The sequence below is a fragment of the Mytilus californianus genome, unplaced genomic scaffold (genome assembly GCF_021869535.1).
Source record: "Mytilus californianus isolate M0D057914Y unplaced genomic scaffold, xbMytCali1.0.p SCAF_3, whole genome shotgun sequence".
Lineage (NCBI taxonomy): Eukaryota > Metazoa > Mollusca > Bivalvia > Mytilida > Mytilidae > Mytilus > Mytilus californianus.
In genome coordinates, this window is record NW_026262679.1 from 94,148,106 (window position 1) to 94,166,621 (window position 18,516).

The following is an 18,516-nucleotide window of genomic DNA, read 5'->3' on the forward strand; positions in this document are numbered from 1 at the left end:
TACTCGAAATTGTTCCTGAGTAACTTAAGTTACCCGTATGAGGCAAATTGAAAGTGACCGGTCTAAATTTTAGAGGCAGTTTTTTATTAATGTAGTCATTTTGGTATTCATATATTCATATATTCGTGTGGTGATGTGTGTGTGTGCGAGTTTATGTGTTATCAGAAATCAGTGATTGTAAGTAAAACATGTTCAGAAATAACCTTTTAACATTTGAGCGTTTCTGGGAATTAATATTGACGACTTTGATTAATTGCGTTATAATGTTCGATATTTCTTGCGTACTGTTCAATAATAGCTTAAAATACCATAAAACAAATTCCACTTCTTGTCATATTTGTCTTTGTATCAAGACAAGACATTTATTCCATCAAAATAGGATAGAGCTTAAGTGTCTGTATGGTTGATCAATATATTTAAGCAATAGTATGATTTCCGATTAGAAACAAACTGTTAATACATTTCCTTTTCAAATTGCATATTCTCGTATGTCTTTTTCGGTTTTATCCGAGTAGTACGATTGCGTATTGTAAATGAAAAAAATCTCAGTTCATAAATATATGTAACTTTTATAGACATGTAGCGTGTCTGTGTAACTATGTGAACGTTTGGATATTTGCCTAACCGACAAAAAATGCTCAATTTAAAACATTATGTCACCTTTTTGGGAGAAGTGGTTAACTACGAAGTAGGTGCAAACGCATAATAAGTTCCTGTAAATATTAAATATCACACCAATTAACTTCTGCAATGAAATTAGAATACTAGTACGAAAAATGTGTTTTAACACTTGCTGATGACAACCTTGGATTCTACTAAAATATGCGGTTCTCGACATTAAATTCACTTATTTACATTATTTAGAACATCAAGACAGAATTTATAATGAAAGCCTCCTTATATTCCATAGCGTCAATGCAGATTCTATCGTACATGATGTAGACTATTCCACTTTTTTGTATATGAATATGCATTTCTGGATTGTATGAAACGCAGTCGTTCGTAACTTCCTATAGAATACAATAAACATGATGTTTTCTTTTATCGTCGGTTGAAAAGTTTCGTTATTAAATACGATAGGTAAGCAATAAGTTCTAACAATGAGGATGACTTCATAAGGTAGAATTGTTTTGAATCCTGCTTAAAATTTGTTTGAATCGATGGACCGGTTATTGTCGTGAAAGCTACTGTACATAGTCAAAAGCATTCCAAATGAAGCAAATTGATGTAAAATGTGTCTTTTCTTGTTTTGACATTTTAATAAAACGATCTGTGTAAAACGTACATTTTTGCCACATATCACAATACTAAAAGTTCAATCTGTCTCAGTCTAAACGATCTCAATTCCTTTTTTCTAACACTTGACATTTTACAAAATTTGGTGATGTATGTAATTTACTCTTTCATGTTGAGCAAATGTCCCTTATCGTACATTTGTATCTAGAAGTCTACATGTTACAAGTTTAAAATTAAATTACAAAAAAAAAAATGAGCTGTCAAATTGACAGCAACTAGTTTTTTTGTACAACGGATGTATTGTGAAAGTAACCACAATTGAACTTAATAAGAGAGCAGGTAATTGAAATTCCCTTTTGTCATTAACACAATATCAAAATTTGAAAGCACAGGTTAGCCGATTCATAAGAAATTGCACAGAAACAACAAAAGTTGCCATGTTCAAATTAATCAAGGACCATAATTACTGAACGATAGAAGTGAAAATCGTCAGTATTGACCGTTTTGTCAACAGTAAAACGATATTAAAATTTGAAAAGCCATTGGTTTACTGTCTCATAAGTCATTACAGGAAAACAACTGCATTCGACCGCCCGCGCACCCACTATACAACCCCACACCAATTACTGAATTTCCGTCGGAAAACCCGTAGAAAGAAGACTTTTTCCAATGAATTTCATAGTTCTATATGGATAACATACTTCGATTGAGTAACCAAACCTTCTCATTGAATATCAAATATAGTGACATTTCTTCAATAAACCTTGGGTTGTTAGAATGTGTTATGTATTTTGCATGTTTAATTTAGAAATCAGAAACATTAACCTTTACAACTTACCGCTAACATTATTGTTGTATCATATTTGTTATAGAGGATACTATTCTTTATAATGTCAAAGTCTGTTTGATGTCAGTTTATCTGGTTAATTATTAGCCTCGATAGCAATATATCGCATAATCAAGAAAATTTGATAGCATTTGTCTTGGAAGCTGGGAATTTGTTTTTATGATCGAAATCATTTAAAAATCTTCTTCCGATGATTCACGCTTGAATAATAATTTTAATGAATATATATATATAACAATGAAAGTGTAAGTTTAAATTAGAACCCCTATTGCTGGAAATGAGTAGGTAGGTTCAATGTTTCATCTTTTTATAAAAAGCTGAGACAGACACATGTTTGTGAGCGCTCAACTCACCCTTATTGTCATTTCAATTCGTCCAGTCTTAATGGAAACCCCACAGTTCGACAAATTCAATATTGTTTACACTTTTAGTATGATTAAACAGGACTCGTACTGTATATTGCTAGGGTTCGGTATCTGTTCATGCTTAACCGTATCAAATGTTGTCCCTAAAAGAAAGTGAACAAAAACACTCTCAAAAATTAACAGCACAAATGATTTCAGCAAAATAGCTTTAAAAACTTAAGTTATCATTAGTATATTCAAACATTTCAGATCGCATTATAGTCATCAACACTGCGTCGTTGGCTCATCACTTACATTGACGACTAACCAAAATCTCCATTTCTTCATTGGTCTTAAATCAACATAATTGCTTACATCCACTAAATTTGAACTTTGGTGGATGTCTTATTGGCAATCGTGCCTCATCTCCTTATCTTTACACGAATAAGTAAAACAAATGATAAACATTTAGTTTGTACATTTTTATGAACACAGCTATTACTCTTCAACTGTTTCGATTCTTATATATTCTTAGCTTTCAAAAATTCGGCTATGAGCGTTCCTGATGAAGGTGAATCCAGAAAAGCGCTTCGGACGCATGAAATTTATAACGTGTTGTTTTCATTTTTTTTTATTCTATACTGAATCGCTGAACAGGGCATATATAAAAGAACGGTAGTTTTTTTTAAGTTAAACTTTACTTTTCCTATCATGTTATATTTTGTATAGAAGATGGTAACTGACATTTTAGTATCGTTCTTCCTATACGACCATCGTCCTTCATTAATAACATAGATGCTTTAGATGTCTCATGTGGGTTATCACAAATTACGCTCATATTTTCATTATTGGCTTTGTCATAATCAATCATGCAAGTCTTAAACCACTGTACTAGTAGACTACTAAAATTCCATGATCAATATGGTTCTTGTGTTTCATAGTTGTTATTTATTTTTACGACAAATTTATTCATATTTCAAGAATACACACGACGATAGTTTATGCATTAGGCAGTTGGTCAAGTTGGTCATGTTGCTCTAATTGATATATCCTTGTCATATGAAATCTGGTGATAGTTGTCTCATTGACAATCATACTACATCTTCTTATTTTATATAGAATTATCATAAATTAATATTTACAGCGATACAGATATTACGAACTAGACAAATTAAAAAAAAATGTATAAATTCAATGGTTTTCAACAAGTCAACAAGGAGAAATGTTTGAGGGAAATTCGTTTGTTTGTTCAGTTTTACTATGAAAAGCGTCTGTGTATATGCTTATGTGTCACGTAAAGCCTCTTTTTCATTTTACATCATAATTTCCATGTTATTCACATCGATACAGCACATTTGTGTTGCATGGGTGTTAACACCAAACAAGAGACATGGTAGAAGACCTGCGTCCGGTTCCGACAGAAAAATCTGCGTTTCGGTCGACTTACCGATAGTAATTATATATCTCTCGTATCCCAAATTAAATGCTACAGTAAATATTTTCAACAGGTTATTGATTTGGTCTTGTTAGACATTATGTTAAGTCAATGCCACTGGTAGTAATCGAATTTCCACAGAATCTCTGCTATGCAAACAACAATTCAATCAAGTAAAATTGAATTAAAAGTATTCCCCTCGGATAACGTCTGACGGCTTCGTAAATGTGTGCTGAATTATTGTATTGTTGTATAGTACCAAAAGATACTTCACTCGGAGCTTATTTTTTTTAGGCGATTATATAATTAATTAGTAAGATCATGGTAAATAATTAAATTCATGAGGGCTTGAGTACTTCTTAAGTCACTGAAATTGTGGGGCCTATTGAACAAAATTAAGATTGTAGAATACCGTAGGTTGAACAGTTGATCGAGTCAGTTGGGTGGGGTTAGAAATAGAAGCACTTTTGGAGTGAATTTGTTTTCAACCCTCACAATTTTCCGAACAAAATGTTTTAATGAATCATTCAGTATGGCTTGACGTTTGACATTTGATGATTTTTTTCTCTTCTGTCGGAGTTTCCCGTTTGTTTTGTTTTTTGTTTTTTTTTTTGTTGTTTCTTTAGGGGACAGGCGGGTGGGGGTCTTTTTTTATATTTTCGTATCTCACACAAGATTGTAGTAACATAGATAAGTTATAGTGAGCGGATATACACAAAAAGGCGTTACAAATATACCGTATGAATAAATTTTTAAAAAAAAGTTTACTTTCTCATTTTAAATAATTGATCTTTTTTAGAAATCCTAATAATATATATATGTGTGTGTGTGTGTGTGTGTGTGTGTGTGTGGTACTTGTTATGGCTTCGCGTATTATTTTTCTCAGTTTAATAGTCTCGGAAGGACAATAGTTCCATATCAATTCAGCTATATACTGTTTGTCGGAGAAAACCACGTGTATATTTTACGGAAATATGGATTTTTGTCAATAATTACTACTAACATTATACATCAACAAATGTTTTTGACATTAATAGATTCTTTACATGTTTAATTTATAAGAATGAAGCTGTTTTATGTAAATAACACCGCTTCTGTCTATTGTTATCTTGAAACATCAAGGATAGGACAAAAATCTTTCTTTCTTGTTTCTTCTTTAAAAATCTTCTTATTTCATCAATGTTAATGTAAGTGTAAAAACAGGCTCGATGAAATTGACATGCTAGCAAGGAAGCTGTCAAAGATATTCGTAAGATGATTAAAAATTATCTCTGAAATTGATTGGAATTGTATATTTGTATTGCCGGTAGGGGGAATATTCACGATGTAAGCAAAAAAATGATATTGAAATGAAGAAATGTCAATCATTCTGCCATCCACGTTCTTACTACAATGACAAGAGCGTTATTGCGAAATGAAATTATAATCATGAGCTGTAAGCATTAATGTGTTAAGTAACCTGATTAGTACACATAACTGCCTTCAATGAAATTTTATTTCCAAAATTGTTTCCATAAATAATTCTTAATATTTGATAAGATACTTGTACACAATTAATTTTGCACAACGATAGCCTCATGCTCTCTAGAAGTACAAGAGCCCAAGTCCTACTGAGGAGCACAGGACTGGTATTTAGATTGAGCAAGTATAAAATGTTACGGATTTGTTTTAGATTTGCACGAACTATTTTGTGGAAGTGCAGCAAACAATATTCCAAGTTCAGCTAATATTCACGTACGAATCCCTGATATCGACCCTCCCTTTATCCTTAAGACCTGAAGGAGAAATTGGGATCAATATCCATACCCTTTTGCACCCTTGGGAACTATCACAAAATATAACGAAGTTTTATTATCTCGTTATTGTAAACTTTTTTGTTTTAAATAATCGAGTAAATTTAAGCTTATTGACGTAAATATTGGTTACTTAGCTGTATTTGGCAAAACCTTTCAGACTACTGATTCCTCGATGCTCTTTAACTTTGAACTTTTTATTTTTTTGCCTTTTAACCATTTTGATTCTAGCGTCACGAATAAAAATCGAATACTTTATTCAAAGCAATCATCGGCCCAAAAAGGGCATGATACATAACATCACTAATGTGTCTTTTGTAAAGGAAACACGCGTCTGGCATACAAAACTATAAACCTGGTATCTTTGATGAGTTTATTTTAGCTCTGATAATATTCATCATAACGCTTGCTTTAGTACACTTGCTGATCTTGCAAAAGATCAAAATAATGGAATATTCTACTGATATGTTAACTTTATTATTGTTAAGCCATCCTGCAATATCAAGAATGATTCATCAATATATAATGGAATGGAACGTCAAAATCTATATAGCTATGATAAATAGTCAACCACTTAAATATTGCATAGGAATTCTATATAATGAATATGTTTAACTTGTTTTGATCAATGTGGAAAGTACATAGAGTAAAGCAATAATATTTTATTACGGTATCTGAAAATGTTTATTAGGATGTTTGTTTTGTTTTGGTTTGAAAGTCAATTGTCTGATACAATATTAAGGTTTGACTCGAAATGGTTTCAATGATAATTTAAAAAACGTTGGACTTTCAGCGCCCGAAAAATTGATGTATCAAATATATCTTTTTTAAATTCAAAGTAAAAATAAACTTTATATTTGATAACCATTATCTACTAAAACTAAGGTTCCCGACTCAGCAGGACTGGAAAATACTATTAATTGTTATAACATTTGTCTCAGCTTAAGCTAAGTAGACCTAAGAAAATTTTGGCTGTTCAATGTATATTAATTTTGCATTTTTTAGCTGTTAAAATTCTTGTCAAGATTTGTCAAGTGAATTTGTATTGAAATTCAATAGAAGGGAGTTATTTTGTTTTTCTAACTTTTAGCTTTGCACGGAAATAAAACCAAAAAACGTTATTTCGTAAAAAAAAAAAAATACCACTAGGCCCGTAGGCAACAGGGCGAACAATTGAATATTATAGGTGACTCAATTTTAGCTACCTATTTAAGAACCGTTGGTTCGAGATAGAAAACCACGGTTGATCAATAGGCTGACGTCATAGCAATGGTTTGAAAATAAGATATTGTATTTTTTCGTTTTTACAAAAATTCAATTTTTATCGCCTTTTGGCATAGTATATCCTTACGGGTTTAAATTCTCTTAGATATATTACTCAATTTATTGTACAAATTGACCTTTGCTGATAGTCAGTTCGGAAAAGCTATTTGAAGTCACGAATTTCGATATATATTCGATTTGAATATAGATATTAATACTCTTGTGCAATCAAACCAATAAAAAAAGTTTTATAATGCGTGTACTTAATTCTTGTCTATTGCATGGTCATGTAAAGCGAAACCATCTTGTAAAAGGTTTAAGGTCATGTAAAGCGAAACCATCTTGTAAAGGGTTTAAAGATACATAATATGAACTCATTTCCATTCTCAATTTTATCATAGACCATTTTGAAAGTCAAATTTCAATTTCAAAGCAAAATTAGTAATGGAACACACGACGATTTTTTTTTATGTTTTATACGACACTGAACCGCCACTCACTGTATAAACTGAAAACTGATCTGCATATACGTACATAGTTATTTTCGTTCTCAACCATAAAGACAAATAAATTTTGGTTAAAATTCACCCTCGTCCCCCATACAAATAAAAACAATAACCACATAAGAGATTTTAATATCAGACGATATTGAATTGAACCAGATATTATTTATGTATGACCTGTTGTCTTTTGGATTGTAAAAAACCATAACAGTGCCTGAATTTATAGGTAAAGTGATGAGGATCTTGACCGAGTTGTTACTACAACTAATAAATCAAAAATGTAAGTACGGGTTAATGTCATGCAATGATATAGATTGTCATAAATTGATAATTCGAAACACTAGTGCATAAACGTGTAATAGCGTATATTCCTAATTTACAACAGAGTTTTGTAACTTAAATTGGTCATGTTTTTCAAATACATATAGCCCGCCTCCGGGTGTGGGATTTTCTCGCTGTTTTCTGCTCTTTGGTCGGGTTTTTATAGATAGAAATAAACATTAGTACCATAATTTAAGATATCCTCCGTAGTAACATAGGTACCAAACACTTTTCAATGTATTGCACGGGGCTTTCAGACATTAATAGTATAATTATTAACCTTACCTTTACGTGTCCCACTTAGTACCCAGTGATTCGTATTCATTTGACTGGTTCATTTTGACTCGATTAACGTCCGGTTGCAAACATTTCATGCTTACTAGGGACGAGAACAAATTAACAAAACATCTAATAGGTAGGTTATGCAAAGAAGCAAATTTGGACTGCAACAAAAAATTAAGAAAGGGATGAAATTTTTGCCTATAGCAAGGTGCCACCTTCGGACCAATTAAGAATTGTTTCAAAGTTTTTTTTAATGCAGAGAGTGTTGCATTCTCCTAACATGGGGTTTCTCGGATTAATCATTTGTTATCTTCAACTAGAATTGCTTTTTTGGTACTGTTCTTTGTTGTTGACTATTGTTTCATTTCATTTGTCTTTATTTACTTTATTTTATGGGAAGCCATATTTCATATTTCATATTCAGTTAGTGATGTACAATAAGTCTTTTCTTTGCAGTTATCGAACAAAAAGAGAAACGCAGACACTTGCGATTGGCGAAATACTTTTGTAATTCTTACAATTTTGTAAATGAAAACTGAGACAAATGGCTTGTGGGCGGAATATTTTTTTTTCTGGATTGACATCATTTTTTTCTGTTGCTACGCATCCTTTTTTTTTTTTTTACTTCCGATGTTCACTTTTGTACACTGCATTTTGTGTTGCAGAAAATTCAACTTCATCCTTTTTTATGCAAGGTTATTTATGTGTAGCTCTTACCAGGCCAGGATGTTCATCTTTAAAATCCTTCTGACCCGGCCCCCGGCCCCCCTTCCCGAAAATCAAATGTTTGTCCCTTATAGTAGACATCGCTTTTATAAAAAAAAAACCTTAATCTTTCTTTGTACTTTAATAATACTATAAGTTATTTTTTAATTTTTATTGACCAAAAATTAAGAAAAAGTAAGCATGTTTACAGTTGAGTATGTTAAAATGAGACAAAAGGTTGATTATTGTGTACAAAATGCAAAGCCTGCACGTGTATTTAGGAAGGAATCATTACTTTTTTGCTATTTCGGAATTCACCACTGAAGATCAAAATATAATCTTATCATCGTTGGGTTGAGTAACAACCCCGACAGCTGTTTTGTAGTATTGGTTGTTTTCAGTGTAAGATCGTTTATGCGCATATATAATGATTTAATGATTTATTCGTTTGGACACTGCTGTTGCAGCCTTTTTTAATGGGATAAATATGACGATAAATGCCAATAGTCTAGTCATACATTCTGTTATAATATGGAATAGTTGCCAAAATCGATGTTGTACATGCAAAACTTGATTCATTAATATTTGATATTTCCTTGATCAGGTATCTGCTGAATTTACAAGTAGCCACAACTCCGTTGATAACGAATATGAACAAAATGATATTTCTGGTTTACGTAAAGCGCTTATTCAAGTATGGATTGAATTTATCTTACAACTTGAGGCTATTATTTCGTAGAGCTCATTTGTCTTTAAACGCAAATTGTGATTGTGTCTGAAGAAAAACAGAAACGTACAGGGGGAAGTTTTACAAATGAGAGGAGGTTTACATGTTGATGTAGTTATACAGGAAAAAGTATAAAAAATTGAATTTTATCTCTTCCGTAAAGAAGTATGAAGGGGTGATAAGTTTTGTACCTCCGACATTTTTTTTTAATAGTTTCTTCAAGACGTACATTTTAGTAAATAGTTTGAAGTAAGCACTTTGGTAACGTTCGCTTATTTGCTAATTGCATTTACACCTAAAGATCATTTAACTTCTGTTTGAAACTTAGAAAGAATGTTTTTGTTGTTGAAAGAGATTTGGTTGTTTCTGTTAAATTTATTCACAACTTGTTAGGATCCGGGAATGTTCATAGGTTCACTAATGGTGTGGACTTCTCCTATTGCTTCTCATTAATATCTTTTCTGGTTTAATTGCATCTTAATGATAGTTGTCTCGTTGAAATTAATCGAAGTCTATTTCTATTTTTATTCCTACACCAATGAACAATTCAGATAAAAATTAGCATATTATCATGAGAAAAATCAGTTCCTGAATATCTTTGATATTTTATTTTGCATTTTCTGGGTACATTTCTTTGTCATTATGAAAAGTCTACATACATAATACGCATTGTAGGCAATCAAACACAATCACTAAAGGAAATCATGAGATATGATGAAAACTTCCTTTGTATGTTGCTATACAAAATTACAACATACTGAAATTAGTTGTATGCACCATACATGCACGTCCAAACTTTATTTAACTTCGATCTATACCAGATATAAAATTGTGATAAATGCAAATCAAATAAAACAAAAAGATTTGATTATACCCGTTGAAAAATTTAAATGAAAATAGAAAGAAGTATTTAACCTTTTTTTTGAAGCATTGATTACAAATTGGAATAAAAAATCATTAACGTCCCGCATAACACCTACTCATCTGGCTGTCTGATAACAGTAATGATATTGTAATACATACGGATACGGTTTTGTTACGCAACTCAAATCTACGGATTTAACGTAAAATAAATTGAAAGGGAGAGAGAGAATATATCTCTGTGACGCACCGGTCTTCGGAAATCGGTAAATAAACTCATCATCGATACCAGGATTAAAGTTGTGTATGCCAGACGCACGTTTCGTCTACAAAAAACTCAACAGTGACGCTAGGGGGGAATAAAAAAAAATTTAGATAACCAAACAAAGTACGAAGTTGAAGAGCATTACGGACCCAAAATTCCGAAAGCTAATGCCAAATTAAGCTAAGATAATATATTTCTGAGATAGAAAATACTTCGTATTTCGAAAAAATCTAAGTTTTGTAAACAGTTAATTTATAATTATGACCATATCAATGATTATTTATACTGTTACCTACATTCGACAACGTATTATTTGCCAGGAAAAGTTAGAATTGGGCTTATCATAGCTTTAATCTTAACATTACACATCGTCATAGCGGTTGTTTTGATGCTTTTCTTAATCCCTTTATTCTATGAGATTGAAAAATTGAAAATTTAGAACTAAATCCTTGAAGTTGTATGTGTTATCTACATGTACTTTACAATACAATGCGATACTAGGAAGTGATCAAAGCTAACATTTAGAGTAATGTATAAGTTAGACATCAATCATTTGTAATCTAAGGTAGCATATTATAAAATATTTAACTTATATTTAGGTTGAACGTTCAAGATCCTATCATTGACCCTTATATTTTTTTATTCTAATTTTGAATGTATTGTTTTTGACATTAGACATTTAACAAATTGATAAGTTTCTTTTAGTTTATCAAGTTAAACGTTAGGACAATTGAGTTTTTTATGACATAATGGATAGAATCCAAGATCAACATAAATATATAAATGTAGGATGATTGCCAATGAGACAACTTAACACCAGAGATCAAATGATGTAGAAGTTAGAATCTATAGGTCACCTAACGGCCTTCAACACTGAGTAAAACCCATACCTTATAGAATTCGATAAAAGGCCCGACATTTAGGGAAACAAAAACATGGTTACGTTTGAAATATGAAGCATAATTAATATTTGTTGCAATCAAAAGTACTATTAAACAGTACTTTGAATGCATTGTCGATCTTTTCATGGGTTTTGATCATGATAAAAATGTTGACTTTTAAAGGTTTCAATAATTAAAGTTCAATTAATTCTCAATGTCATATTATAAATTTATGAAAATGTAAAGGGAGCTTACATCAATAGATATAAACAATTCACCAAAGTTTCATGAGAATTGCTGACAGCATATTTGAGTTATTGTCCGAAAACTGGAAAATCCCCCCTTTTTTAATGAATAAAACCCCATAACTCAGAAATGTAAAATGTAAAATTTATAAAATTCTAAACAGAGCTTACATCAATAGATATAAACAATTCACCAAAGTTTCATAAGAACTGCTGAAAGCATTTTTGATTTTTTGTCTGAAAACTGGAAAATCCCCCTTTTTTTATGAATAAAACCCTGTAACTCGGAAACGTAAAATCTAAAATATATAAAAATCGAAAGGGAGCTCATGTCAATAGATATAAACAATTCACCACAATTTCTTGCAAGTTGCTGAAAGCATTCTTGAGTTATTGTCCGAAAACTGGAAAATCCCCCTTTTTATAATGAATAAAACCCCATAACTCGGAAACGTAAAATCTAAAATTTATAAAAAACGAAAGGGAGCTCACGTCAATAGATATAAACAATTCACCAAAGTTTTATGCAAATTGGTTAAAGCGTTTTTGAGTTAATGTCCGACATGTTGACGACGGACAAACAGACGGACGGACGGACGGACTGACAGACGGACAGACGGACAGACGGACAACGGTATACCATAATACGTCCCGTAAACGGGCGTATAAAAACTCATAAATGATACCAGGCTCATTGTGTACGCCAGACATATATTTCGTCTACAAAAGACTCGTCAGTGACGCTATAAAAAGTTAAAAGGCCAAATAAAGTACAATGCCGAAGAGCATTGAGCATTGAGGAACATATATTGCGAAATGTTTTGCCAAATACATCAAAGTTATTCTTTTCCTTGAGTAGAAAATCCTACGTATTTCGCAATTCAGATTTTTGTCAAACCACGTGAATAATGATTGTGCATTGACACAATAACATTTGTGGAAGATAGCGATTCAAAAATATATATGATTTAGATCTGCTAATAAGAATACATTTTCGTAATAGTTCATATAGAGTTACAGAATTGCAACGTACTTTTCTAAATAGTTATAATTCAAATTCTATTATTTTTGCTGCATTCAGAGCGGTTGTGTTAATTAAACTTCATCAAGAATGCGATTGAACAGTCGATGAAATCGTAACTTATCACACATTAATTATCTGATAAGCACATCCAGTTTGTTTGTATGATAGTTAGAATAATGGGAACACCTCATGTTATTCCTTAATGCAAAACCGTTTCATTGGAAGAGATTCACTAATTACTACAGCAGAGAAAAAAAAATATTTATGTCCTCCCTAAATTGTGTAAAAGGGTTTATTTTGAAGGAGTCTATTGATGTAACACTCGACCGACTCACTAACCGACTGAATGCATTCCAATGAACTTTACGTCTAGTTTGTGCGAGAAAGAGGCAGAGTTTACATACCAATAAACTCCTTTAAATTAAATGATCTTTATTATCTATAATTGTAATAAAATTTACTAGAAATTATGTCCGGAGATCAACAACTATTACAGAAGGTTTTTGTCAGAATAGGAATTCACACTCGTGACGTTTTGAAACGGGTGTAATACGTGTATACACTTTTTAGTTGTCATGTCTATTACGAATAAAATACGACTTAACATACTAAATTTGAATTATTCTAAAATAAAAGTTGACTCTACACTGTCGTGTGTTTTAACGGTGTTGAACACTATTTATATTAAATATATTGCATTTTTGTAAGAATATTGTAAACGCATACTTAACCTACAAGTAAGCCCAATGTTGTTTTCTGTTTTACTTATAGGACGCAGTAAGCAAATGTATTCAATATAAACCTCTAAATTCCCAAAGCTAAAAGCTCTCTTGCATAGACGTTCAGTTTTGTTTCATTAACCCTGGTCTCGCTCTGTATGAAGTCCATTCGGTTCAATCGATTTTGTATTATCTTGATTTATATTGATTAAAAATGAATTTATAAGTTTTGCACATATGTAGTCTGCTATTGCCTATCATTGTTTCAACGAGGAATTGTAGTCCCCTATCCAATACGAATAGGAGGGATCTTACCCTTGATTGTAGGAAATAGTGTCATAATAAAATTTGGCAACACTTATACACACTTACCTCCGCCCAGAAGAGCAAATGTTCTATGGCTATTGCATAGTTATTTTGGTATTTAAAGGAGAATACCAGCTTCGATTCATTGTAGAAGAAAAGTAGCAAAGACACAACATTGAAAATTAAAGGATTTGTTGAACCTTTAACTAGTATATACCCTGTCGTTGTAGACAGATGAAGCCTTTATTGTTATTCTACATCACCTGCCATCTATCAAGATAGAAATTCAATGTTTTGTTTTAGTGTATAATAAAAGAAGAACATTGAAATAAATTGTTTTGATCAATTGAATGCAAAGAACATTCTGGTAATGCATTTTACATTGAACATAGTTAAAACATATTCCATGTGAAGAAACATCGATTATAATATCAAAGGATGTATAACAAATGTTTATTTTCCCACATAATTCATTAGTATTGCAGTATTTTGAAATAAAAATATATAAGAGGTAACAAGATTACAACGTGTTTTACATCCCCTAATGGTTTTTGAAGACTGAGCAGATTTACAAAATACAAATAAATAACGACGTTTTAGCTTGTGTGGCTCAATGTGAAACTGCTGAGTGTAAGATTAAAAAAGAAAATGGAATCACTTTACATGATCTTACATTAAGATAATGGTTGAACATTTTTGCATTTCAAGTTGTGATTACTAGTTGAATACAAAAATGTTTGTTGAGTTTGCTGTTGCAAAAACAAATGTAAAAATAAGGAGATGTGACAAGATTGGTAATGAAACAAATATACGCTAAAGGACACACATGGACAAGGATGTTAAAACAATGTTTGGTCCGTTGTTTCATGTGATAAGGCTTATACAGTAGCAGACTGGTAAACGTATCTTGTCTTACTAAAAGACATTATCACATTCATATACCATTAATTATTTTGAAGCAAAACGTAGAAAAGTATTATAACACGTTTTCATTTTCCTCATGTCAACCTGGGCAAGGTAATGATATAAAGCCTGATCCAATAATAAAATTAGCGAAGGCATTGACCATCACATTTTCACATATACTCGACTCTGAATTGAGGTATTTCGCTTTCATCAATAGCTTTGTTGTCATAGAAGTACCACCATTGCACAAATATAACGCTTAAATATTGTAACCCGGATTTGTTTTTTCTCAATCGATTTATGAATTTCGAACAGCGGTATACTACTGTTGCCTTTATGTGAGCTTTAACACGTCATTACGAAAGTTCTCATATAATATGTAAACGGTATTGTCGTCGTTATACTTTGACCTTCTGAAGTTTGTTCGAATTGTTGGAGGATGCCATGCCGCATCTAAGTTTGGCCTGGTTGTATTTACTAAACAAACACATCAAATGGACAGAGGGCTTCTTACTTATTTAGTGAGAATTGTTTTATATGATTTGCCTATAAATGCAGTATTACTTATTCTACTTGTAATAATGTTTAAATTTTCTTTTCAACCATACCTTACATTTTGGATAGTTGGTGAGAATCAGTGTTTCATAAATATTTTCTGCTTTTTTGTAAACTTTATTTTAATTTAAGGCATGTCATAAGTGGAATAAAGCAACGAAGAGAGAAACAGTTTCAATTTATTTTACACTTTAACATATTAAAAGGTATTAAAAAAAGTATTCAGTGTGCTAAATAATTGTTTTTCTCAACCGTTGCTTTGTTCGTTTGAATTGTCTTAATTTAGACTGTATTTTGCAATAGTTATCGTAAATGTTTAGCATGAAAAATGTATCATATCATAAGCACACATATACAATGAAATATCTTATTCGTAGGTCTGCATGAATCAGTTCATATCATATTGGTGAAATAGGTAAATAAATCGATACATTTCATTTTATTCATAATTTGTATTTGTATTTTTGTAGAGTTTCTTTCTGAACGTATAAATGAAAATATATTTTTATTGTAAATTGTGTAAGAGTGATGAAATTTTTTATCTAATATTCTAAGGCCATGTTGAATAAATGTGCGTGTATTTTTATCTAATTACAGAATATGATTTAAATTATTCCAGACAAAAGGGGACACTATTCGAATGCTTGCGATATATGCATTTTAGTAATAATACATATCCAAATATTTCTGCAACATTGATGATACTTCGTCCAATTCCTACAGTTCTGATGCCTGTAGTAAGAACTCAATATTTAATCTCGCTATCTTTTAACTAATTGGAAATTCTTTACTTTTTAAGTTTGTTCATTAAGAGAGACCAGTAACAATATTGGCAAATATTGAATTTTCCTTTTTAATAAAGAGAATAAAAAGAAATATCTGATACTATATTATAATATGGTATATTTATCACAAAATTATTAATGAGCATCCATTTCAATTTAAAATTTAAGTGTACCTTTCAATTATAAAGATATAGGTAGTTATATAGATAGCAAACTTGTTCTGGTGATAGTGGAAGCGTCTGTTATAAAACCCTAGGTGGCGACCAGGATCTGATTTTTATTTAATAAGGTTGATAATTGTGTTTATTAGACTCATTAATAAATGTCAATCGCAGCTAACTAAATAGGTTAATTGGCATATAAAGCTGTTGAGAGATAATGATTAAGCGTTTTTAAGACTATGATTTTCATCTTAGGAAAATTTGTCGTCATTCAGACAGTCCATGTTTGGTTAATCGCAACTCTACGTCAATAACTGTAATCTATTTTAGTGCACAGACCATACAAGATGCAGTAATGCTGAAATTGATATTTTCAATTAAGGTTTAATGTTTTAGTTGAGTCGTTTGAACCCATTTCTCAAAGGAGTCTGCCGGCAGAAAGCCCTATACTTCTAAAGATTACGCTAAGTTCCATGTTGCAGCTTTCAGTGCTTTTACATTTCTATAAGTGAGAGACAATTTATAGAATGTTTATTCATTCTATGCGATCTGAATTATCATACTACTAGTAGTGTGCATAATACAGCTTCGGTATCTGAATGTACATCTTCAAGTTAAATTAGCTGATTGACATTAATACTTTTGTAATTTGATATAAGTTCAAATATTTTTCTTCGTTAGTTAAACGGATAATTCCAGATATGGAATTTTACTGGTATTAAACGAACCTGGTTTTATTGAAAGAAACACAACTCCTACTGAATCGATACAGAAGTATCATGCCGGCGGCGAAGAATCTTATCGATTTTATAGTTAAATCCACTCCGACCTACTAATTTCCGTTGCTTTCATATTTTATTTTATACTTTTGATGTTTCTGTTACATTCCTCATCATCAAACAGTTTAAGAGAAGTGAAGGTAGAAGACTCTTATTTATATGTATGTGGCAAAATGTAATCATGGGAAACAATAAACAATAAATACATACTTACAAATGAATGAGATCACCTGTTAAACACAATTTTATTGTTGTCAGCTTTTAAATTTCTGATTACTTTAACACCGTAGGTTCTAAGTATCACTTTACTTACAATAACCTGTAAACAGTTTGCGCGTTTGTGGAAAATTTTACTCGTGTTGGACATATCATCGTACTCTACCGTATGTACCTACAAAATACAACGTTTCTGCTTGTCTAATTTATTGCTCAATATAAAACAGAAACAAATATTATGGCAGTTACCAGCTCCATAATAAACACGATAGAAGAAAACATGGTGGTCGAAATTTATCAAGTTTTCTAAGGAACTGAACAAGTAATAAGTGCTATTGGAATTTGGAATATAGCATAAACAAGGTGTAAATAATTAACTAGGTGGCATTGCCACATCGAGACTGTAACATAAAGGAATAGGGAAAAATATGTCGCGCAGAATATATTATAATTATTACTAAACCAGCAATATTTGAAATTAAATTGACCATATAATACAATATATTTCTCATATGCAAAATCTTTATTGTTTAACCTTTTTATGATAGGCTACAAAAATTCTGTCTTTTGGGTGTACAGCAAACACAGAGTAACTACAAAATTATGCAAAGCAATCATGATAGCTCATAAAAGGTCTTCTTTATGATTGAGAAATAATACAGTTCTATCATGAATGAGTAAGACCACAATACCCCCTTGGCGACGAATTTTTCTTGTGAGGAGCATAAAATATTACTATTTTTCTATTTTAACATCACTGTCACATCATACTTATCATTACCAACTGACTATAATCTACATTACTAAAATTTTATAAAATTAATAATTGATCTTATTTCCCTTGAGTAAACCCGCCATTTTATAAACATAATACTTAATATCAGGACCATTTTCTGGTCTTTTGTTTATATATAATCTGTTCAGGTTTTTGTGAAAACCATTATCATATACATGTATTATCATTAAAATGAAGGCTTCAGTTGAGATACTAAACATGTCACAAGACTAACTCATAGGTGTTCATTATCAATTTGACATAAAAAAAGCTACATTCGTAGTGGAAATCAATGGATTTTAATGACAATTAATTGGCTTAAATCTGTTACATTGGTGTGAAATATGGGGGTAATACATGATAAGGTATTGGATACAGGTAAGTCACTTTCCAGTTATTTTATATAAGTATGATAACAATTTGAAAGAATTTGCAAAGCAAACTTATTTTTAATGTTTTGTAATGATGCTCTTATTGTACAAATGCCGCTTTTCGCATGAGAAATTACAATAGTCATATGGTATTGTTGTATGTTAAATTCATATTTCATCTTAGGTTTTTTTTATCACAAAATTTTAACAC

At 31.2% G+C, this 18,516-nt stretch overlaps 1 protein-coding gene across 6 annotated transcripts in view; it reads left to right on the top strand.

Moving 5' to 3' along the window:
- The window catches only part of LOC127735472 (Kv channel-interacting protein 4-like), a 219,095-nt gene that overhangs the window by 191,672 nt on the left and 8,907 nt on the right, over window positions 1-18,516 (top strand). The window contains exon 1 of one of the 6 annotated variants that reach the window (XM_052245641.1): window positions 18,198-18,312. The exons of the other annotated variants lie outside the window; for them this stretch is intronic. Coding sequence (XP_052101601.1) covers window positions 18,279-18,312 — 34 coding nt within the window. The 5' untranslated portion in view covers window positions 18,198-18,278. Of the gene's footprint in view, window positions 1-18,197; window positions 18,313-18,516 lie in introns of those variants that run through there. 6 annotated transcript variants of the gene reach the window in all.